The sequence below is a fragment of the Eleutherodactylus coqui genome, chromosome 2 (assembly GCF_035609145.1).
Source record: "Eleutherodactylus coqui strain aEleCoq1 chromosome 2, aEleCoq1.hap1, whole genome shotgun sequence".
NCBI classification, from domain to species: domain Eukaryota; kingdom Metazoa; phylum Chordata; class Amphibia; order Anura; family Eleutherodactylidae; genus Eleutherodactylus; species Eleutherodactylus coqui.
In genome coordinates, this window is record NC_089838.1 from 115437417 (window position 1) to 115463441 (window position 26025).

Sequence of the window (26025 nt, forward strand, 5' to 3'; positions counted from 1 at the left end):
AACCAAAGCGATTAATGGGTTTCACCTGCCCTCTTGGTTGGCCATGGCCAATTTTTTGGATGTACATTAGTACTGTTGATACAGCAATTTTTGTGGGCCCTCGCCTACAGTGTAATCAAATGAATTTTTAGCCCACCTGCATTACAGCTGACGTTACATCCACTGTGTTGGGCAATGCAATGGGATATTTTTGTGTATCGCCGGTGGGTTCCAGGGAGCCACCCATGCTGTAGGTGCACACGGAGTTTAACCTACATCTGTCCACTTGTAAAGAACCCCAGTCTGACTGGGGCATGCAGTGTGGGCCGAAGCCCACCTGCATTAAGCACGACATTACTACCTCAGCTGTGTTGGGCAATGCAATGGGATATTTCTATGTACCGCCGGTGGCTTCCTGGCACCCACCCATGCTGTGGGTCCACAGGGAATTATAAATGCATCTGTTTCCACTTGTAAAGAACCCCAGTCTGACTGGGGCATGCAGTGTGGGCCGAAGCCCACCTGCATTAAGCACGACATTACTACCTCAGCTGTGTTGGGCAATGCAATGGGATATTTCTATGTACCGCCGGTGGCTTCCTGGCACCCACCCATGCTGTGGGTCCACAGGGAATTATAAATGCATCTGTTTCCACTTGTAAAGAACCCCAGTCTGACTGGGGCATGCAGTGTGGGCCGAAGCCCACCTGCATTAAGCACGACATTACTACCTCAGCTGTGATGGGCACTGCAATGGGATATTTTTATGTACCGCCAGTGGGTTCCAGGGAGCCACCCATGCTGTCGGTCCACAGGGACTTCACAATAGGGAGTTGTACCTGCCTGTGTCTATGAATTAAAAAGCCCGGTCTGACTGGGGCATGCAGACACCTTGACAGAATGAATAGTGTGTGGCACATAGGTTCCCCATTGCTATGCCCACGTGTACAGCTCCTGATGGCGGTGGCACAGGATTATATTTCTCATTGCTTCTGTACAGCATTGTGGGCTATCGCCCCGCCCCTTTTAAAGAGGGTCGCTGCCTAGCCGTGCCAACCCTCTGCAGTGTGTGCCTGCGGTTCCTCCTCATGGCAGACGCACCTATAAATAGACATGAGTGTGGCCTGGCATGAGGGCAGCTGAAGGCTGCGCAGGGACAATTTGGTGTGCACTGTGGACACTGGGTCGTGCGGGGGGGGGGGGGGGGTTGGGCAGCATGTAACCCAGGAGAAGTGGCAGCGGAGTGTCATGCAGGCAGTGATTGTGCTTTGTTGGAGGTAGTGTGGTGCTTAGCTAAGGTATGCATTGCTAATGAGGGCTTTTCAGAAGTAAAAGTTGTTGGGAGGGGGGGGCCCACTCTTGCCGGTATTGTGGCTTAATAGTGGGACCTGTGAACTTGAGATGCAGCCCAACATGTAGCCCCTCGCCTGCCCTATCCGTTGCTGTGTCGTTCCCATCACTTTCTTGAATTGCCCAGATTTTCACACATGAAAACCTTAGCGAGCATCGGCGAAATACAAAAATGCTCGGGTCGCCCATTGACTTCAATGGGGTTCGTTACTCGAAACAAACCCTCGAGCATCGCGATAATTTCGTCCCGAGTAACGAGCACCCGAGCATTTTGGTGCTCGCTCATCTCTATTGTAGAAGTTTCGGCAAGGCATCTTGCGAACATTAGAAGTACATTCACACTTTTTGCAGCCATTGATCTGTTACTCATTGAACTTCAAAAAACAGATTGCGTGAAAAATAATCATGGTAAAACTGATGAAGACTGTAGTACATTGACACAGTTTGGCATTAGTCTGAATCTCAGAGAAATGAATATCATCCATCATAATACATTTTTTTAACAATACTGCCTCAAAGTGTGAACATTTTGGAAGACAGATCAGAGCTGAAGCAGAGCTTACATCTGCTTTATAATAGGGAATCTCCTAATTTTTACATTGTAATTAAAAAAAAGTGAAAAACATTTATCATCAGCTCTATAAAAATATCACTCCTATTAATATTATTTATTACATAGAACCAGAATGTACCATATTTGCAATAATAATATATCTGCCCCTATGTACAGTAGGCTCATGTTAGTTTAGGCTTTTTTGGGACAAGCTGTGTTACAGATTTGTCACTTAACTGGTAGAGTAGGCAAGCAGAATGTGCATATTATGTCCTATAAATTCTATACTCTCAGTCTTGTGTACGGATATTATCTAAGAAGTTTCCTGTTGGGAGATAAGCTTTGAAAACATAAACTATATAAAGCTGAAATTGATGCTTTTGTGTCTACTCACATAAATGTCATACAGAGAAAAGATGGATTTAAAGCATGAGATACAAAAGTATATCTTCTAATATAGCGGAAGTACGGATTCAGCTGAAGAATATAATATACAGCTGTGCTAAGTGTTCGCTGGGAAGAACAACGACTAATGTAGCAGAAATAATAATTTCCGTGTTCTCCAGGGACTCCACGCATTCACAGTTCCTGCTGTTGTCTCATTACAGTCATCGATCACCAACAGTGACATCATGTTTGTAAAACTTCATGCACCCTGGGAAGTTCTGGGAAGATATGCAGAGCTTATGAATGTTCGGATGCCTTTCAGGTAGGTACATACAGTACATGTTCTGTTCTGTTAAGTCAATAAACTTCTCAGTACTTGGAAATTGTCAGACATGAAGAGGATTGGACAGCTTTTCCATGTAAAAAGATTTAAAAAATGTACCAATTCAGCAAGTTCCTCTTTAGTTAAACACATCTAAGAAAGATGCAGGTCCTCATTTTTTGGACGCGTTCCGAGAACGGCCTTCTCTGTCTACTTTTGGGAAATTGTAGGTCTAACTGGAAAGGCTCGTAGTGAAAAGTGAAATTGCCCACATCATTGTCCAGTCGGTTATCACTTTATTATGACCCACTTTACTCATTATAATTGTAATAGCCATATAAATCTCCTCATTAAACGCTCTGTAAATGGTGACCAACAATTTGTTAACTTGAAAGTTGATTTTCTCACATTGTTAGAAATATACACATATAGGCCAGAAAATATACATAGTGACAGGGTACAAAAATGTACTGGCTGCAGAACAACCCATTTATGTACAAAATGACTATGTACAGTTGAAATCAAAATTATTCAACCCCGTTGCAAATTATGTTTATTTGCCAAATTTGCAAGCTTTCAGCTATTTGCCAAAAAAACCACGATTAAACAAGAATAGAGATGAGCGAACACGTTCGGCCCCGCCCCTTTTTCGCCCGAACACCGAACTTTGCGAACACCTCGGTGTTCGGGCGAAAAAGTTCGGGGGCCGCCGTGGCAGCGCGGGGGGGTGCGGCGGGGAGCGGGGGGGAGAGGGAGAGAGAGAGGGCTCCCCCCTGTTCCCCGCTACTGCCGCCCGCGCCGCCGCGCATCTCCCCGCCCCCCGGCGGCACCCGGACACTTACGCGCGAACACTCCAGTGTTCGCTAAAGCCGGTGTCCGGGTGCGGATGTGTCCGTTACGGACACGTTCGCTCATCTCTAAACAAGAACAATTTAAATAGCTCAACGCAACTAATATAACAAGCGGTTTTCCAAATTCAACACAAAATGCCACTTTTAATGACTAATGCAGTCTCAGAAATGGTGCTGATCACAGATTCCGCAATTCAAATCCTGTGTGTAGGCGGCCTTAGCCATATCATGAATTTGGAGAAACCACTTGTTGTGTTTGTTGTTTTGAACTTTTTAAATTCTTCGTTTCTTTATCTTTTTTGTCAACACCTGAAAATTTGTAAATTTGGCAAATAAATCTAATTTGCAATGGAGGTTGAATAATTTTGATTTCAACCATATAGATATGAATAGGTTTTGCAACCCAAACGTGTTTTAGATGAGAATGAGCATCAATATACATTTTCCCGAGGACAGTTTGAATTAAAACTCCCTTGCTGATGTTCATTTAGTTCAGCATTAGTGTAGCAATTGCTTTATAGCCTTTTTTTGTCATTATGTCCTTTCTGTGATGGGAATTTCCCCATCACAGCAAAATGGGGACTATGCTGCTTCGGGTTTTACTATTCTCTTTTATTTTGTGCTATTTTTACCTCTATGAAACCAGTAAGTTGTTCTCCAGTTGCTAAGGTGAGTCTAGGGCTAAGGAGAAGGACTGTTTTTCAAGGTTTTGGCACTAGGGGTGTCAATAGCTTAATTGTTGCAGTTGTCATCACGTTAAAGCCAGATAATGAACTAGCTAGCATCCAGACAATCAGCAGCACGCTCCCTATCTCATGCACATACACAGTCATGTTTCTAGTGGAATTAATCTTTTAATGGCTCACTAGAGGTTATTGGGGACAAGTACATATAAATTATGTATACATAATTTATAATTCATGTTGTACTTTATTGCAAAGCTACAGTACAGAAGCAGTGTCACCCGATTTACATGAGAGACACAATGCAATTAATCAAAGCATTGGAGCATTGAGCAGATCTTGTAAGCTACATGCGCTATAATATTAGATTGCAGAATGGGTACAAAAGGTGTATTGAATCAATCATCTGCTCATGAGGATATATGTAGATTCCCGATTATTAGTTCTAAAAAAATAGCAGTTTTTATTTAGTCATTAAAGGTCTACAAATGTAAGAAATGCTTTAAAGACTTTAAAAAAATATTCTAGAAGGGCAAAAATTCCTTCCACATAGGGCAATCAGAGGTTTTGTGGTGTCGGAGGTCTTAGGATGGTTTCACATCTGCGCTGGAACCTCCGATTGGAGGTTCCATCGCAGATCTGGCAGATGGGCAGCTGAGCAGAAAGCAAATAGACCCCATTAGTTAAAGGGGTCCGTTCGGTGCTGTTTGGCTCCGTCCTAAGATGGAGCCATTTGACCACAGGGATTTCCCTTTTCTGCTCCCCGAATGGATCAGGAAAACAGAACTCCTGATGCAGATGTGAAACCACCATTACATAATTATAGAAATATACAGTTCTTAGGGGGATTTATCAAACCGTTTAAAATGAGAACTGTCTATGTCGCTGTAGCATCCAATCACAGCTCAGCTTTCATTTCATAGTCTGCCATTGAAAAATGACAGCTGCTCTGTAATTGGTTGCAATGGGAAACAAAGATCGCTTTCATTTTAGACTTCTATAGGGAGAATCAATGTAGGATCACAAGGAGAAATAGAAACCCTCATAGCTTTATGGGATAACATTAGCACCATATCATTGGTCCTTCTCTTCTGTTAATCTTTGTGCTGTAATCTACCCATTCATTTTTTGACTTTTGCCACCTGACTCCCAACCTGTGTCAGTATATGCTTATTAAACACTTGCACAGCATTCATATATGGTCTGACTAATGTTTTATAAATGGTTAAAACTCTAGCCTGTGTATAGAGGCCACCATTTGATGCATTCCATGATTTTATCAGCCTTGGCAGCAGCTGCCTGGCACTGATTACTAAAGTTTTTATTTTACCAGCCATAAATACACCAAGTCCTTTTACATGTCTGCTTTGGCCACTGTTTTGTCATTTAATGTGTAGTGGTAAAATCTATTCTTTGCTGCCAGGCATATGACCCACATTGCTGGCATCCAGGTATATACTGCACTCTGCTATGCTGCAAGTGTAAATGCAAGGCCAAATGCTTAGTTCTGTTGGAGTATGAGGACGTTTTCACCTGTGTTTGTGAATGCTATCAATCTAGGAAATTTAAAGGGTTTGGACAAGACTTGTAATATATGGTTGCTTTCTAACCAAAAACAATGCCACACCTGTTCACAGGTTGTGTGTGGTATTGTAGCCTCATTCACTTTACTGTAGCTGAGCTGCAATACCAGACACAAACTGTAGATAGGTGTGGCACTGTTTTTGGAAGAAAGCAGCCATGTTTTTCTAAACGCATACAACCCTTTTAAGATATTCTGCATCTATAGTGTAGGTGCCCTTAAAGGGAGCCGGAATGATTGACACAGCAGTCTCCTTTGACTGTTGTGTATGTTAATCTCTCCAGTCTCTTCCTTCACCTCTTACAGGCTTCTGTCTTCAATCTCCTTTGCTTTCTTGGTAGTTGATACTGTAACTGACGATGGGTTTTCTTCTCGACTGGCTTCATTTTTGCTGTTCTTCCAGGAGAAAAATCTATTACCTGCACCGACGATACAAGTTCATGAGCAGGTCAGTAAAATATACATCCATTCTCTCCTATGTTTCTTGTACATGAATAAGCATATCTAAATCCATGGTAGAAGTAGGACCTAGAGGTCTCTAGCTACCTTCCATGGTTAAGATAACAAATCCTAACTAACATTTGTCATTAGTTCTACTTTCAAGAGTGTGCTTTTCCCCATTTGGTCACACACATACCTTTAAACTGATGTCCAAATGGAGACCATTAATGTGGTTGATCATCTGAAAAGCAATGATGTGACTACAATCACATCTACTCTGCTCATTTGTGAGTTAGATGGATTATATATACATACACGGCCTCACAGAGAAAAAACCACACCGTGAAGATTTTGTTCCTGTATTATGCAATTTTCAGGGTATCTTCAGAGACACAAGTTATGTAAGTTTAGTGCCAAGCATATCATCTGGTAGTGTGATAAATGAGGAAAGCTAGTCTGTGAAGGCTTATGAAAACTGCTTTGTGTCTGTTTTTTTGTGTCTAGATTAAGGAAAAAAATTGGCTCTAAGTTGCCGTCAAGAGCCATTTCTTCAAATGAATGAATTTACTAAAGATTTTATCATAGGGCTACATACAGCTGGTTGGTCTGTGTGTCGTATTGTGGCAGAAACTCAACAGAATGCCACAGTCCTGGGTTGAATTTGAAGACATGGTCAGCAGAATGAAATATGCAACATTGTATTGGGACTAGAGCACTGAGAACATCACAATGCACAGATGGACGCATCCAGTTTCACGCATTAGCAACTTCACAGCTAGTGACGTTTTACGGAGCGTACAGACAGATTTGGATACTCCAATATCGCCATTGACAGTTTTACGTAGACTGGCTGAGTAGGTCTGTTATCAAGCTGTCTGTTGTAAAGACTGTTCGTCACACCACAGAATGCTTGGAGTGGAGTTGCTCTAGAGCTGCCTAGCATGACGAATGGCACAGTGTGGTGTTCAGTGAAAAATCAAGATTCTGTCTCAGTAATGGTAATGGTTGAGCAAAGGTTTGAAGGCAATTGGGCAGTCAGGCGGATTCTTTCACTATCTTGGAGTGCCCCAAAGCTCGTCAATGTGAAGTCATGGTTTGGGGTGCCATCAGCACCAACAGACAATCACCTCTAATATGCATCAAGGGCACATTGACAACACAATGTTATGTTGAGGTGCTGCAGCCCATTGCACTACCATATATTCAAGTCATAACGAAAACCATTTTCCAGTGGGTTAATGCATAGACTCATACAGCTTTGCAAGGTGTCCCGAAGATTATTTGGTGAACATGATCGCCAGATCTCTCCCCAGTCGAGAATGTGGGACATGATTGGATGTCAAGTGAATGCTCTCCCACAGCCTTGTAATGAAGATGAACTGTAAACTATGGTCAATACCACATGGTCAACCTTACCCCAGGACAGTATTTTAGCTGAATCAGTGCCATGCCATATTAACAGCTATATCACCCAACATGGTAGCCCCACTGCTTACCGACCATCCTGTTTAGTGGACCACAAGAGAGGTGCAATTGTTTGAAATTAAAGTTGCTTGTTCAGAACTTAATTCTGCATTGAGTTTTGTCTCATTTCGAGCAGTTCCTCATGGTGTGGCATTTTCTCTGTGAGGCAGTGTGTGTATGCTTGTGTCTATAGGAAGTATATATCTAAGGAGAATCATGGCAGCTCATATACAATTTATCTATGCACATCTGTGGGCCATTTCAGACTCTTATGAATAAATCTAGGAGAAACAGATAGAAGTCAAAGCTGCAATGTGCACTAGGCAGTGCTTTAACAGTTTTGTTCTAGATGGTGGCAGGTCTCAAAGCCTGCACCACAGTCTATGAAAGCTTCTGACATGCCTCTCTTACCTATTAGAAAGTTTTTTTTAAATAATTTTCCATATACTTTGAATATGATTTATAAGAATGCAAAAATGTTAGTCAATGTAAATATAGAAAAAAAATTGTGTTTCCATAATAATAATAATGTACATTTTTAACAACTTGCTATCATTGACCTTATTTGTAGGATGGAGAAGCAGCTAAGCAGGTTTCGTGGATGGTTACCTAAAAAACCTATGAGACTGGACAAGGAGACTATACCAGACTTGGAAGAGAATGACTGTTACACTGCTCCCTTCAGCCAGCAAAGGATTCACCAGTAAGTAGGGTCAATAAATGGAATGGATTTCAGAGGACATGATGATTGGTAATGTAACACACAATACTTTTGCCAATACTTGCTATGTTGTCCGAGATTGATGGTTTTCTGCCAATACATCTTTGTTGGATTTGAATTGGCTATGACCTTTCATATACAGATGTAGTAAAGTTTAGCTTTAGACTTAAGGCTTTAAGAAAATTTCTGTACCACAGTTTATTTGCTCCTTCAATTGTTTTTCAATGGTGTTTGTTCTGTTAAGATAACAGCAGTTTAATGGCATACAATAACTTCTCCCAAAAAGCTATCACACTCAAGTTAAACTTTGCTACATCTGTATCTTGTTGATTCCAGCGGGATAACCATGCAGCGGCAACCACCTCTTCACTGAGAAGATAGACTAAGATGAAGAATACCTAATTCTTAGGATTTGAGAAGGTTCCAGTTTTTGGATGTCACTGAAAACAATTAGCAGACAGACCCAACAACTTAGCTGGACTATTGTAGTAGGTAGTTTTATTCAAATTTCATTATTGAGCCTAGTGTAGGGAGCAGGGGCGTAACTAAAGACTCAGGGGCCCTGATGCAAAACGTGAGCTGGGGCCCCTCCTCTATCTGTTTCTGTACCCGTACCCATACCTAAACCATGCTGCACAGAGACATAACTTGAAGCTTCTGGGCCCCAATGCAAAACCTGTAACAGGGCCCCCAACTATGATGCTTTATTCATAGTACTGGGCTCCCTATATGGAGAAGAGAGGCCTTAAGGGCTCCTTAAGGCTCCTGGGCCCGGGTGCAACCGCATCCCCTGCACCCTCTATAGTTATGCCTCTGGTAAGGAGTACACCTCCAGAAATAAATCACCAGAGTAAGCTGTACATGTATTGAGGCAGCAAGGAATTCTGGGAGATTTCTGCTTTGAAGCCTTTTTTAAAAAAATTTTTATGGGTACGTATACATTTTTGATAATTTTTAATTGTATTTTTGGGTGGTAGACTGAACAAAAACCAACATTTTGGCTTAGTTTTTAAAAAAATGTTCACAGTTTGTGCTAAATAATGCGGTGATTCATATCGTGGCAGGGAGGATGGGCTGACAGAGGGAGCTCCCTCTGTTTACAACTTCGACATGTAATGGCTAAAATCAATGGCCAGGATCGCTGTTATCTCCAATCCTGGTTATTTGTGCAGGTTGCCAGTTGTATAATATAGCTTACACCTGCAAGTGATGATGTTGGCACAACTCAGGAGCCTGTGCCATACTATTATGTCGCTTTGTGGGAATTAGCTTCCCGCAATGAAGTAATTCAGGCCAGGGCAGGAAAGTAATAGAATTGAATCTTAATTTCAGGACAGGTAATGACAACAGAGGGCCCTTGTGCAAAAAGTGTGTGTTCACCCTCCTCCATTCAATGCCAACCAAACCACATGCAATGTACAGGACTTGTACACTCCATAATAAGAAATTTGGTTACTGCCTTGATGTGTGTATTAGGGCTCCCACACACTTGCATTTTTTTGTTAACGAGATTGTCAATGGGACTTTCTAATGTTAAAAATGCAACGGAATGAACCAAAAACGCAAGTTGCATTTTTAACATTAGAAAGTCCAATTGACAATCGCGTTAAAAAAACGCAGCGTTCAAAAACCGCAAGTGTCTGGGAGCCCTTACTTTAGGAAACTTGATGTTCACTTGTTTGCCACTTACATTTGCCTGTGCAACCTAGCCCTGCATCATACTGGTTGTACATCCCTAATATTCCCTCCAGCCTTTCAATCACCCGAAATACAGCCAAGGTATTGGCTAGCTAGTTAGAAAGCTGTTAGCAGTACTGTAATTAGTAGTTGAGATGTAAGCATGGATTGGATGAGAGTACTTCGTATAAGAAGGGGGAAATGTGAGAGTTTTGAAGAGTCTACAGTCTAAGAGGATGAGTAGTCTAGAGTCTGCAACAGAGAAGTAACATCAGGAGAAAGACAGTGCGGTGGGAAGGAAAGGAAAGTGTGAGTACAAAAGTTACATAAGATTTGGACAAAAGAGAAAGAGAAGTTATAACAAACAGGATTTTCAATAAGAGAAGGAGGATGGAGGAAGGAATCAGATCAAGAAGAGCAAGGATTTATCCCCCCCATTCAGTACTTCCGTTTGTGGTCTACCTTTGTTTAGACAAATTCATTTTAGAAGGGGTTACAGTTTTTAGTGGAAAATAACTATTTTATTTTATTAACTATACCAGAAACAGTTTCAGTCAATGTAACTTGATTTATTTTTTTTCAATTTTTGCTGCATTATGACTAGAGATGAGCGAGTATACTTGCTAAAGGCAATTGCTCAAGCGAGCATTGCCTTTAGCGAGTATCTCCCCCACTCGGGACTGCAGGTTCGGGTGCCGGCGCAGGGGAGCGGTGAGCAGCGGCTGTCAGCAGGAGGGAGCGGGGGGGAGAGAGGGAGAGAGAGATCTCCCCTCCATTCCGCCCCACTCTCCCCCGCAGCTCCGTGCCCGCTGCCGGCACCCGAACCTGCAGTCATGAGCGGGGAAGATACTCGCTAAAGGCAATGCTCGCTCGAGCAATTGCCTTTAGTGAGTATACTCGCTCATCTTTAATCATGACTTTACACATGAATGTAATGTGGTAAGTCTTGATTGATTTGTTATGACCATTATAAATCAATAAACATTTTGTTAAACAGGAAACGGCCTAACAGTATCAGTAACTAACTAAAAATTAAGCTTCATACCTAAAGAAATAGAAGACAAAAAGTAGAGCGAAAAGCAGGAGGGCAAAGCATAACGGACAGAAAGGATTCCAATGCTTGTTACTATTCTAGAGCCCATCAGTGTTCAGATACGGTTTCTGCACTTAATGCCTGCATATGTCCAGATGTATGTGGTTGTACCATATAATGTAATGGTATCTCAAGATATGAAGTATTGTTATATTTATGGAGCACTTGAAAATCCTTCTCTTCAAGAAAATAAATAATTTGATTGTTTCACCGTTCATCCTGCCTCTTGGAGTCCCTTCCCACCATCGTAACATCTGCACTGGGGTACCACACTACACTTCATGGGTAATGGTTAACTTTTATTTTACTTTTACCATTTTTATTATTATTTTGCCCGGTACAGGTCTCCGCCTGTGTACGGACTAGCGTCATGAACTTGACAAATTACCATCTTACCCTATCCAACTTCACGGGTAGCTCAAAGACCGAAGAACTAAATTATTATTTTTACAACTGCATACTGCCGTCCAGTCATGAGGGAAAGCAGCGGAGCCACCGTGACCACCACTATTGCTGCCACCACTATCTAACCCTCTGCAGTCTGGCGTGTTGCACCAACAAAGGAATAATTTTTGTTCACACACAGGATGCATATTTTAGCAGTGTGCACAAAGAACTTGATGCCCACTTATGCATCATTCACATGCCAATCATAAGCAATACTGTGACACCACACACAAATCACAAACTTATCTGTTTTCTTTTGTTCACTGCTGACCTCTAGTAAATATCCCATAAATTTCCTATAACTGCCTAAGGCCCAAAGCAGACGGCCAAATTTGCATTGCGGAATCCGAAACGGACATCTGCCTCTAGGTTCCACAGGAAGTACCTGCTATAGCATGCTATGTATAAGCAGGTTTCCATGCCCACAAGTGGAAATCAATTGCAATTTTTTTTTTGCTCGCGGGGGTAAAATCGCTCTATTTTGAGCTGTATTCCACGCGGACAGCTTCCATTGAAGTCAATGGAAGCCGTCCATACCGCAGCCCTTCCGCAGTCATCATTGCAGAAAGGCCACGGGATCCCTGTCATCGCCTGGCGATGGTGCAGTCACATCTGTACTGCCGGCACGTCCACAGTACAGAAGAAAAAACATCCGGACAGGTACGTAGAGCTCACTGGCTAGGGACTGGGTCACATTCCGCTGTGGGATCCCATACCCGGAAACCGACCCAGTCATGTGCATTCGACCTAATATGGGAATACTTTAATCTTACATTTTACACTGTGTAGCTAAATTATCAACTAGAGGAAATTAGTATTTGCTGTTGAATGAACCAAAGCCTTGGCAGAAACAATAAATTTATTCCACTCCATTCTTCTTGCTAGTTAGGTAAACTTACCTGTGTCCTATTGATGGCATCACATTATGACAGCCTTTGGCATTCTGTATAATGCGGGGCACTCCATGTCTGTATTGTATAATGAGCATTTCTGCTCTACACACATTCTGTAATGCTTGAGAGGTACATCTAATAATGAGTGGTGAATATATCTGCTTTCTATTTCATTTACTTTGGCAGAACTCATTGATATGAGACGATATAATGAGTTCTAATGGTTGTTTGTGTACCGCATTGCAAACAATAACTTATTTAGCAATTTCCGAAAACAGAAGCAACAGAAATGAAGAAAAGTGGCATGCCCTGGTTTAATAGAGCTTGTTAGATGGGTTATATGCCCACTCTGTGGTTTTATATAAATTATTCCTCCTACACAAATGTAGGTTTACTGTCAAACTCAGTAAACTTGCTAATTCTGTTGGAAAATTAGTTTCCTATCAAATAAGTTGTGTTAATATTGTTTTCAACAATTGTCGGCATTCACTAAGAAACATATGTACATTCTGTGTAGATGTATCAAACAGAAAAGCACTGTTGTAATGTTTGACTGCTATAAGATTTGGGTGACCGCAACAGAAAAGGTTTCTACACTTGGCTTTCAGCCATATGCCTACAATGGACAATACAGTGGGTCTTTCATACTTGCACAGAACTGGAACAGATGCAGTGATGGATGTATTTGAATAGGACAACCTAGAAAACTCACTTGAAGATTTGCTCTACAGCCTGTTTGGAGGATTGGAGGAAGTCCAGATCCTGCACCTAGCGTGCACCATATCATCACGGCTCCCCCATTCATTTGGACTTTTCAGGTTGTGCTGCTAGCACTTGCTTTTTCTAGGTCTTCTTGCTGTGTCTTTGGGAACTCCTGATCAGGGCTTAAGGAACACCAGGCCTCCTGGTGCAGCAACCAGACACCCTGGCAGGTATTGTGTAAGGTGACTGAGGTGTTTAAGCAGGACCAACAATTAAAGGCCCATGTCCACGGGCGGGTCGTATTCAGCATGTGACAGCCTGCAGCGGAATCCAACCCTGCCCACAGACAAGGACCCTGCTTACCCGTCCAGGTCTTCTTTTTTCTCTACTGTGGGTGTGTGCGGAAGTGCCAGCTGGTGCACAAGCGCAGTAGAGTTTTGTTTGTTTTTTTTCAAACTCCTGCTTTCCTGCAGAACCCGCGGCCCATCCACAATGATAATTGGATCTGACAGCTTCCATTAACTTCAATGGAGGTCGTCCGCGTGGGAACCGCAGTGAAATGGACCATGCTGCTATTTGATTTCCGCACCCAAAAGTCTGCAAATCAAATCTGAATGCTTTAATTCAGTTGCGGATGCCTATGTTTCCCTATGGACGGCTTGAATTACGGATCATCCGCGCGGGTGCCCTACATGGATTCCACAATTCAAATCCGCCTGTGGACATTGGGCCTAAAAGGCAGAGAACTTGTGAAAACAGCAACCCAAGCTTTACTAAACACTTAGCAGCAGGATACAGCCATTTATTATCACAGCTCAACAGCACTCACAGTACTTATAAAATCAAAAGTGTTTCCATTTTGTATCTCTACACAAGCTCTGGGAAGCTTTCGATATACAGTATATGCCAGCAGTTTTAATCAGAGTGACTTATTTTAGGTAGACCCATCTTCTCTTATACTTTGACTAGCTTTTATCCACTGACAAAAGTGCTTGTACCTTATCCAAGCCTTGGGGATCACTTTGTGTTCAATCCAGGCGGAGTACTTTACTTCAGCTGGCCTCCACATACAAGTTGAGGCTCCTTTTTGGCCTGGTAAGAATCCTGCAGCTCTACATGCTGAACTCTGCATGAGCAGATCATTCACTAAGTCTCTGCTCACTCTATTCAACACACTAAACTCCACTCACTTAAGGCTCCTGTCCACGGGCAAATTTTCACCTCGTTCCCCGCGGCGATAATCCGCCCGCGGGAAACGCAGTGAATGCTTTCCATTACTATGGAAAGCGCAACCCCCCTGTCCATAAGCGGAGAATCATAGCGATTCTCCGCTCACAGCTGGCAAATCACAGCATGCTGCGAATTGCCGTGATTCTTCGCGGTGAGCCTATCTGTCAGATAGGCTCAGGGATCCGTCAGCTGGCTCCTGCTCCCCGGCGGTGGCTCCTGTGGTGGAGATCCACTGCGGGATATCGCAACGCCTGTGGACAAGCAGCCTTACTCTAATCCAAACAAAAAGTGCAGAGTCTTACCGCTTCTAGCATCTTCTGGTTCAACCCCTTCTAGGCCAATGAGGGCTACGGTAACACAGAGGGGGTAATATAGAAGGGAATCTCCCAGTTTCTAAGGCCAGGCAGAGATCCAGACATATAATCAGCTTGGCCTTTGTACTCTCTCTCAGGCTCAGAGGGTTATACATGCTCAGGTGATTTGGCTTGGAATTCTAAGTCAGGAAGAATGTGTTCTGCGAGACACTGCTTCAGCCAGTTCCTGTGCTCAACTTTGGGTTCCTGGCCTTCCTGCTCAATGCAGTAAATGTCACTCATAGGACATGAAATGGTATTAATGAAATATGGCTGTCTTTCCCACTGAGTATACAGCTTGCTTGTTAATTTTTTTAGCTATACTTTGTCTCTTATGTGGAAAGGTTCAGCTCTAACCTGCTTGTTGAAATCTCAGTGTTGTCTCTTGTGAGCTTCTTTCATTCTGGTTTCCACAATTTCCTTTGCATCAACCAGATGTCTCTTGTGGTCACCCATTCATCCTGTGGTAAGCAACGGGTTGATTTCATCTAGCACTAGTACACCCAAGGCAAAGTTAACAGGTAGTTTATCTTGTCATTCAAACATGAGGTAGTATGGTGTGTAGCCGGTAAAGCACTGCACACTGTTATTGTACACATAGATAAGTTCTGGCAGCAGAACTGGATATACAGTCTTGTAGAGTGTTATTGTTTACAACAAGTTCAGGATCGTCTGATTCATATTCTCACAGAGCCCATTGCTCTATGGGTGGTAGGCTGCGGTTCTGAGTTTCTGACAATTCTAGAGGACACAGTTCTTGAAAGAGTCCCTATATGTCAAAATCTCCTCTGGACAGCCATAGAGTAACAAGAAATTCTTCCAGACTACTGCAGCAGTAGTTTTGACAGTCAGATTTTTCACAGGGGGTGGCCACTGTGAATTTAGTATAGAGATCAATGATGGATAAGACATAAGTATAGCCAATTCTGCTGGGTTCCACTTGCAGATGGTCGATGGCTACTATTTTGAGTGGGCCATGACCTGCTATAGAATGAAGTGAAGCCTTCTGGTCAACTTTCATTTTCAACCTAGTTTCATATGTGGGACATTCTTGATACCACTTTTCTATGTCTCCTCTCATACCGATCCAATGGTAGCTTCTGTCTTCAGGACACCAAAATGTCCTGACTGGACATGGTAGGCAGTAAGGACTATACTTGCATCTCTTTGTGGAATGAGAATTTGATGGATGCAGTTGCTCGTGATGGGGTCTAAGGTGTTGCGATACATCTGCCATTTCTTCTGCTGTCACCACAGATGACTCAATTCTGGATTTTCATTGCCTGGACAGATTCTTCCAGGAACTGTTCCACTGGCAAGGAACTCTTGGATTTCTTCAATAATTCTTCTCCCAGTTTGAAGCTGGATCCACTGTCTTAACTCCAAAGGTAATCCTGCAGTCACTGCTTGTGACTGTGAGGTTGAGGTCTTTGATGTGTTGCTACTAGTTGCATTTTGTTGAGCAAAGTAGGAATAGAAGATAGGCATCTCAATAACTTTACAGAGGTCTTCTTCTGGTGAGGTATCTATTGCTGTTGGAAAGTGGTGCAGGGCATCTGCGTTCTCATTCATATTTCCAGCCCAATATTTGACCACAAAGTTGTATTTAGAAACTCTTGAGGTCCATCTCTGTTCTAGAGATCCCAAACAAGCTGTATTGAAATGAGCAAGTGGCTTGTTGTTGGTGTAAACAATAAATGAGGAGGGATCCAGATAGTCCTTGAATTTCTGTCATAGCCCAAATGAGAGTGATGGAATCAAGTTTAAAGGAGCTCTATTTGTGCTCTTCTCCCTTGAGAGATCTGCTTGCAAAGGAGATCGCCCATTCTTTCCCTTCTAGCACTTGGCTTAGAACTACTTTTAGTCCTCTCAGACTTGTAGAGACAGAAAGGCTTCCTGTAATCAGGGTAGCCCAATATGGATGGTAAAGTTAGCTTTGCCTTGAGTTGCTGGAAGAAAGTTCATTTTCTTTCTCCCAATTAATGGAGATTGGTCTCTTCCATTGCTCTTTTGGATGACATTGTATGAGTTCTTGTAGCGACTCAGCAATCCGGTTGAAGTTATTTACAAAGCGCCCATAATAGCCGGCAAATCCCAGAAAGCTTTTGACTTCTATCACAGCCTTAGGTGTAAGACAATTTTTGACTAGGGCAGTCTTCTCTGCATCAGGCATCACTCCTGTAGCACTTACAATGTGTCCTAAGTAGCGCACTTAAGTTTGCAGTAAGTAACATTTAGAAGGCTTAACTTTAAGGGTATGTTGGATTAGAATCTGGAAGACTTCAGCCAGTTGTTGTAGGGGATTTTCATAGGACGTAGAGTAGATGATCATATCATCCAGGTATACCAAGACAGTCTAAAAGTTCTCTTGTAGGAAAAAATGTGGTTGTAGGTGCAATCCCTTTTCCCAAAGAGGCACGAGACCTGTTTTTAAGCTTGACTCCTCTGTTTTTTTAAGAATTAATCCAGCATATAGTAATAGACGTGTTTCAGGGCCGTTGCGCCCCTTCCTTAGTATTTTAGCTGGGGACACACAGCCAGCATTGGTGTGTTCTCTTCACAGAGGAGTGGACCAGTCACATGTTCCACATCCAATGTTGTGTACCTGATCATTTGCAGCAAATGTCCTGTTAGAGGCCTTTATGTTGGAGAAACAAGACAAAAACTTAAAGCAAGGATGAGGTGTCACTGCCACACAATTAGAGAGAGAAAGACAGGATTAGCTGTGGCTGAGCATTTCTCTAGGACACAACATAGAACATATGCAAGTTACTATATTAAAAGGCAATTTCATATCTCAAAGCCACAGGAGAATTTGGGAGTACAAATGTATTACTACCTTTGACACTCTGCAGAACGGAATGAATATCGGAGGGGGCTATCTACACCAGTGGAGAATTTGAAAATCTGTAGCAGAGATAACACGCTGGCCTGGTGACCCCCTAATACAAATTTAGAGACCATAAAACTTTCACATTCTTTGTCAGCGGACTATTAATGTATTTACTCCTCTACTCATCTTGGACTGGTATTACTTTAAGTGCAAATTAATCACTTCATGTCTGTCCTTTTCATCCTGCTACGGCATTGATTTAAGTGAAAATTAATCACATCAGGTCTGTGCCTATTCTTATGTATGTATAAATGCATGTTTCTTCAGATCTATTCCATAAGCCTGAGGAAGAACCCTGCGTAGGTTAGAAAGCTTGCTATAACATCATGTATTTTTGTTAGCCATTAAAAGGTATCATATCTACAAGATTTCTTGGTTTCTCTTGCTGGGAGCAATCACATTTTGCTCTACTGACTAACATAGTACCAAACTTTTTTAGCTCCACAGGAATAATAATCTCTCATCTGAGAGCAAATTAAAGGGGTTCTGTCATTAGAAAAAAAAAATTACCTATTCCTTCTCTGGCAATCTTCTTACTGCATTTTCTCTTCACCAATCTTCCCCTTTCTCCTGCAGTCCCCCGGTCACCTCACCCCCAGCTGTCCGGATTCCTCTTCTTCTTGTTATGTAGCGTCCGTTTTCTACATTCTCCTTCCTGCAGTGACGTACCGTTCACTGCCTAGCAGAGAATGCCAAGCTATTGCTGGCAATGTACATAACGTCACAGGAAGAAGAGGATCCGGTTGGCTTGTGGTGAGGTGACTTGGGGAACTGCAGGAGCCAAGAGAAGATCGTCAGGGAGAAGATGTGGTAAGAAGACTGACGGGGGAGGAATAGGTAAGTATTGAATTTTTTTTTTCTAATGACAGAACCTCTGTAAACTTTTGCAGACTAAATCCTATAAGAAGTTTCTCACACTAGACTAGAATGTGTCTGTCAGAACTGTAGTATAGCTGAGCTAGTGGTGTTAACACTACATGGGGTGGGATAGTTCTCTTTAGCAAAATCTCTTACTAAGTGGATGATTAACTCCTGCAGGGGGGACACAAGCAAAGTCTGTGATTAAGGCACAGAGGATTTGATCCTGTTCAAGACACCAGTTTTTGGAGCATCCAGACACCCTGGCAGGTATTGTGTTAGGTGACTGGGGTGTTTAGTGCAGAAGAGACAAGTTAGGTATAGGGAACTTGTGAAAACAGCCACTGAACATTCAGCAGCAGATTAAAGACAGTATGTACCACAGCAATCACTGTACTTAGAAAATCCATAGTATGTCTAATGTGTATACAGAAAGCCAGGGAACTTTTCTGTATATATGCCAGCAGTTTAAATCAGAGTGACTTTAGGTGGTCTCGGCTTCTCTCTTGTACTTTCACTAGACTTTATTACCTCACAATAGCACTTATATCTTATCCAAGCCTTGCGGCTTACTTTGGGTTAAATGCAGGCATACGTAACAATCCTGCAGCTTTGGATGCTGGATGTTGAATGAGCAGATAATTTGATATAGTCTCTACTCACACTACTCAACATAGTGAACTCAACTGACTACTACTCTGACACAAACAGGAAGTCTAGGGTCTTATATTACCTCCTCTTCCAGAAGCTTTTAGCATTTTCTGGCTCAACCCCTCCTCTGCCAATCAGGGCTAAGGTAACACAGAGGGGCTGACTACAGTAGAGAATTTCCCAGATGCTAAGGCCAGGCAGAGATACAGGTGTTAAAGTAATCACATAATTTAGGTGATACTCAAAGGATATTGTAGCCTTATCAATGAGGTATGCCAAATTCAACGGTGCCTGGAGAGGAATACAGCGTGAAACAGAAAAGTGACGTTTCAAGATTTGGTTCCTCTAATGAAGCTCTTTATTGAGTAAAATGTATATATAGAAAAACACATTGTAGCACAAGCTGATTATGAACAGACACTGCCTGGCTGTTGTCTAATTATAATATGGCAAACGGGTTGGGTTTTCCCAACTCTGCAATAATCATCAAATTATTCTAAAAATGACGATTGACATTATGTCAAATTTACCTGTGAACATATAAAAATGCTCACGTTAGCAGTTTCATTATATCAGGCTTGCTGTAAACATTACCAATTGCGAAATGCTGAAATTGGCAATTATCTTATCTAAGGCTTGCACAGTGAACACATATTCTGCTAGAGCCTCACCCAGAGGCAATAAAGCCTAAAGTGGGGTCTTAAAATACAACTTTTATTGTTAAATACTAAAAAAGATCACACTTTATAAATTTTAAAATTTCATATACTGTTGACAATATGGACGGCGTGCAAGAAACATTTGCCTGCATGTGTCCACAGATCAAGAAGGATAGGTATAAGGAGCCAAAACTGCTCTCCTTATACAAGGTTGCATATAATTGGTCAGGCCCATTGGTGAAAGCTCTACAGTCAGTTGTGGACCAAGCGGGATGCGAGCACTCTCTACTTAGTCAGCTTATATTGACCCAGGTCACCAATAAGTCCCTATTGTGGACACATGAAAGTAGCCAAGTGTCTACAATTTCAGTCTCTCAGTGAGTGGGAGATATGGATTCACCGCTTACATAGTAATTGAGCAGCTGAATGAGGCACTGTGCTGAACTGCAGTGATGGATATGAGTTTAAAAGATAAAGAACCCCCACCCTGACATGTTTGGCTATACAGACTGGCGTCCTCAGGGGTAACAACAGGGTTATAGATGAAACTGCCACAAACTGACAACTCTTATAACACAAGAGTACCTGCATGATTCTTGTACTCAATCCTTACAGATCTAAACTATGATTGAAAAGAGTAAATACCAATCCTCTCAGTGAAGACAACCATGTCACCACACATCTCATCACCCAATAGTTCATCATATATAGACACACCTCTCATTTTGTAATGAGTTCCTACTTATGTCTCCTCCCCTTTGATGATGTCACACAAATGCATAATGTGATTGCAACCATAAAAAATAAAATATAAAAAGGGATTTCTTCCAGATTTTTCACCCTGTTATGTTTTAAATTTACATGGATCATATGCACTCTTAATGGAAGTGCAGACCTAATTAATCACAACTAATAATTTGAGGACCCAATTTAGGGTTTATTGCCTCTGGCATATGATATCATACTGGTCAAAGTTTAACCCTGGGTCTTGAACCTGCTATTTTTGAGTTGTGGCTTTCTGTTTTTAACTGGTTTTACAAGTAATGAACCATGAAATAAAATAATGTGTAAACACTATTACGGGTTACTCTTACACAGGCATATAACCAAATACAGTACAATATATGTATATGGTGACACAGTCTTCCTTAGATGTTAACATTACTCAGTAGTGCCAGTACTGGTCACCACTCCGGGAACCCTGGTTATAATGTTTGGAACTAGAAATCCAGACCAGAATTAAGTCGTTAAAGACCTGAAAAACAGCTAATATGTTGACATTATTTGTGAAGCACTTTTTTTAAGGCACCCACTACAGTCTTGTCATAACAACCAGTACACATGAAAATTATTTTCAGAGTTTTAATTCAGAACTTCAAAAAAGTCCAGAATTTTGAGGTACCAGTTACCAGAATTCATGTTGAGATGCAGTTTGAGTTTTCTGGTTTTTCTTTTTTCACTCCATGGAGCTGTCCAAGGTACTTGCAATGCAATAGTCATTGACGAGTTCACATTCAAAGTGTGCTCCTTACAGCAACTGAAGCAATAGACCAACTACAAAGCTGTGGTAAGGAGAACTCAGGAATACACCTCACATATAGCATTTAAAATATAATTTAAAAATATGTACATATTTGCAGAGAATAGTTTATTAACGTCCTCTAGGCTCCCTAAAAGCACCTCCTTAATTGTAAAAGATATACAGAACATATCAATGGATTGGTGTTAAATAATAATATAATTGACCTAACATTTTGCTGTTTGTGCAGTTTTATCATAAACAACAAAGACACGTTTTTCAACAATGCCACAAGAAGTCGGATTGTACATCATATTTTGCAAAGAGTTAAATATGAAGAGGGGAAAAATAAAATCGGTGAGTAACCTTCAGCAACTTTTCTTTAAAGTGCTTACAGTATTTGGTTTCATGTTGAGAACACCTAACGATGTTGCAGGAATTTAAGTCTGGGTCAGTAGAATCTTAGGAAGTTTAGGCATTGTGGCTGTAATAGTATGACCATGTGAAATGCAGTTATGTCCATGGGAATCTTCGTAAACATACCGGGAATATAAGACTAGGATTAGACTAACAATGTGCCAGATTAACCATAGCACTATATTTTTTATAAAATATGCTAATATACTCTGTTAAGTGCAGTCTCAGAGAGCTGACCTTAGAAATCCAAGTTTGAGTGGGGTAAAGCATTTGCAGTTTTGCCTAAAGCCATGGCAGAGACCTTAGAAGACAGTCAACCACCCTCTGCTGAGGTTCCCAAGATCAACACTGGGGGATCTTACCTCAAAAAGTTGGAGCATATCTTGTATTGAGTTATTAAATCATTTTGCTTTATGATGCGGTTGTTACAGATTTTATGGAAAGTGGACCTACTGGATTAATCAACCAGCCTGGTATTATGCCAGAGCAGGAGACTAGGCTGACCTCAGAAGACAGGGATACCTACACGAGGGAAGCTGGCCCTAAGTTAAGCAGGGAGGTGGAAGGGTCCCTGCCTATACGCGGAACGATCGCCTCGATAAAGGCGGCACGGCACTGGAACCTCGACACTGACTATACCTGACAGAAACCGGAATGGGATCTGAAACACTGAAACAGAAACACTGCACAGAACTGACTACTACCGAGATGAGCAAAATGGACAAACAGAAAGGAAATGGACACACATAAAGAAAAGACAAAGATACAAATGGTGCAAGCAGACAAACAGAGAAATAGACTGGGAGTCCAGAAACAGAGGACCTAGCAGTGGAGTAACCAGAGGAAACACCAATACAGAGGGAACCAGGAAGGGGACCAGCTCAGCTTAAATAGGAAAGCAATTGCTCATTAACTCTGTAGCTGAGCTGATAGTCAGAAGGCTTGTTAACCCTCTCAGCACTGGACAAAGACAGACAAGGATCCCAATGCAGAGGAACAGCAAAAAGATGCTTGCAGTTACCTGGAACCGCAAAAAGGCAGCAGACATGAGTAGCAGACCTTACAGCAGTAATCATATAAGAACCTATAACCAACTTTTGCCCCAGCAAATTTACACTTGAAGGCTATGGAAACCTTTGACAAGGACATAAAAATTCTGTTAACATATATTAGTAGTTACTTTGAGTTTAAAATGTTGCATTAACCATTTCCAATCCACTGTCTGATGTCTGAAGACATTATGATTTAAGGCTGTACAGCTCCAATGTTGGAAGACATCCATCAGGGTTCTCTTACTGTATATTGCCAGCTTCTCTGCTGTCGGAGCCTATCCAACGTGTCACCTCATGCAGTACTGGCTTTAGCCAGTATATAGCGCTGTTGTATAATGGCAAAAAAAGAGTAAGCCCCCTAGGAAAACCAGCATACAAATTGGATTGGAAAGGGTTAAGGCTGCTGTCTTCATTACTTCACTCCTTTTCAGACACCCTAATATGCAGTTTAAAAACTGTAAATAGTTTCTTCAGATCATGACCAGAGTTGACGTCCTTGAGGTTCTGTGTACAGGGTTTATCAAAATAATGGAGTCCCCTAGGATTGATAGTGCTGTTGGTAATGCATGTAGTAATAATAGGCACGTGGACCCTGACACCTCCCCTATTCCCCTTTTCGTGGTTAATGTGTCATGTCTATGCAAATCAACAGTAAAAGATCAGTAGTTCAGCATTTAGTGTTGTGGATCATGCGAGATATCTGACCTTCCAGACTTTCAGAGAAGGCAAATTGTTGGAGCATCTATCAACAAAACTGCCAGTTTACTTGGTGCATCCAGTGATACAGCATCAAAAGTCATGACAATATTCACCCGTGAAGACAAAATCTTTGTCTGCTAAATGCAAGAGTGGCTGAAAGTATAGACTTGGTGACAGAATTGTGTTGAAGTGGATGACGACCTCTAATAGGAAGACATTTGTAGCCAGAATGACTGCCAAGCTCAAACATCATTTCAAGCATCCTGAATTGAGGAGTGAATGCCAGAAACGGAATTTTCACAACAGATCAGCAATTCTCAAACCAGTGGTTACATTAACGAATGCATGAAGACTGCTACAACGGTGCCATGAGAAAAAATCTTGGTCTGCTGATGAATATTCGGAAACACGTAGATTGGTCTAACGAATCCTCCTGGCAAATATCAAAGGCAGCCTATCATCCTGCTTGTCTGTTTCCCATGGTCCAGCATGGTGCTGGATCTCTCGTGGTTTGGGCAGCCATCTCATGGTTTTCTTCAGTATCCATCGTAACCTTAAAAGGGAGATTGACTGCCAAGGACTATAAAGAAATTTTGGCTCATGCGGTCCACTTATAGAGTTTCCTAAAGGACATTTTCCAGGATATTGATGCCCCTGCAGCTCGCTATGTCCTGGCATAGTTTCAAGAGCATAGAGATGATGTTCAGCATCCTCCTGGCCAGCCTACAGTCAGCAGACCTGAAAATCACTGAACCACTCTGGTCTGTTTTAGAAACAAGAATGAGAACACATTAACCCCCACCAAAATCTCTACCTGGCCTTGAAATGTTATTACATAGAGAGTGGCCTAATATTTTATTAAGTGTGCACTCCAACAACGCTGATTTGCTTCTGATTTTTGTGTAGATCTGTAGCAGAGTTCACCCCTTGGTTAAAATTCAATTGAAAGGCTCCAATCTGCTGCAGATCTACACCAAAATCTGTGGCAAAATCTGCAGCAAACCAGCGATGTATGAACGCAACCTTGGACACCATTCAGCGCTTTTGAGTCCATTCCAAACTGAATTCAGAGTATATTACCTGCCATAGGTGGTCCTACGTGTTCTTAATAAACAAATCTCATGAAACATCCAAATGTTTCAATTACTTTGATAAACGTGTTTGCTTGGGTGTGTATCTAATATATATACACCATAGCCTACTGTGCTGCGGTTTGCTATATAAAAAACTGCCTTCATGTATATGTATTATGTAACTTCAAGCTGCGCCTCACACTTAAGGCCCATTTACATGCAAAGATTACCACTCAAAATGCGTTCAAAAGATAGGATGATTGACAGTTTTAGTGATCATTTTGCATAAGATGCTAATAGGCACTAATTCTCATTAGCAGCTTATTACCTTCATTTGCATGTAAATAAGTCTCCGGGAGCTGTATGCAGAGAACAGCAGATGGTCTGTTCTCTGCATCCCGCCCCTTTGTTCTGCCCCTGGGCTGCAAGCTGAATACAGTGTAATTAGCGCTCCCATGGAGAACACAGGGTGTGGTCCCTGCTATAAGCTCTCCGGCGAGACGATGGATTTTATGCTCACCTAAAAATCTTCGTTCACCTGAAAAGTAAACGATGGAAGCAATTACACACAAGTATTGCTGAAAAGACATCGTTTGAGCGAATTTTGAGCGATAATCGTTGCGTGTAAATGGGCCTTTACTCCTCACCATTGCATCTACAACAAACTTCATGACTTACATCACCTACATCCACACAAGCAGCATTAAGCTACCTCTTTTAATCAAACACAGGCCTACATTGAAAAAAGTACACTTTTTCATCAATCATCTGTTGAGGTTCAATGATGACGGTCTCAAGAATTAGCAAAATCTTGATTTAACAAATTCCAAGCCTAAGTCCTGTAAAATCCTGGTGCGTCCTTGAATATATAATAGCGAAGAGGAGCGCCGAGCTGTGCAAGCACAGAGAGTGAGACAATCAAGGGACCTCCACGCTGGTTTGCCCTGGGTATTTCCTGTATTCATTATAGCTGACATATATATATATATATATATATATATATATATATATATATCAGACCTGGGATGGGCTTTGTATTAGTGCTGGTCAATCCTCCCACTCTTAGGGCAGTTGTGGTGCTGCTCCTTCTATCTTGTCTCCAAGCAGCGCAGCCAGTAGCTTCTTACACTCCAGTCCGGAGCCTACTTGGCTCACTGTGCAGCATAAATGACCCCTTTTTTTGCTAGAGCATCACCCTACCACTCGTGTCCAGTGAGTGCCAGATTTTGGTGCAACGTTTGGCACATGTCTCCCATTGCATCTCTATGGCAACATTACACATTGAGATGAGTCCCTTACAATTTTACGAACAGAAGTGTTTGAAAAGATCTACAAGCAGATCAGTATGACATGTTGAATCTCAACATTGATTATATGCAGTAATCAGCAGACATATAATCCAGCAGTTTTGCTTAGAATATTAATAATCTGTTCTTGGAGTCTTTCTTAATTGAACGGGACAAGCTGAAGTAGGAG

At 41.8% G+C, this 26025-nt stretch overlaps 1 protein-coding gene across 1 annotated transcript in view; it reads left to right on the forward strand.

The window, feature by feature from the left end:
* The window catches only part of ANO4 (anoctamin 4), a 182346-nt gene that overhangs the window by 107982 nt on the left and 48339 nt on the right, over positions 1–26025 (forward strand). The window contains exons 7-10 of the mRNA XM_066589846.1: positions 2491–2591; positions 6111–6155; positions 8184–8315; positions 21559–21665. Coding sequence (XP_066445943.1) covers positions 2491–2591; positions 6111–6155; positions 8184–8315; positions 21559–21665 — 385 coding nt within the window. The remainder of the gene's footprint in view (positions 1–2490; positions 2592–6110; positions 6156–8183; positions 8316–21558; positions 21666–26025) is intronic.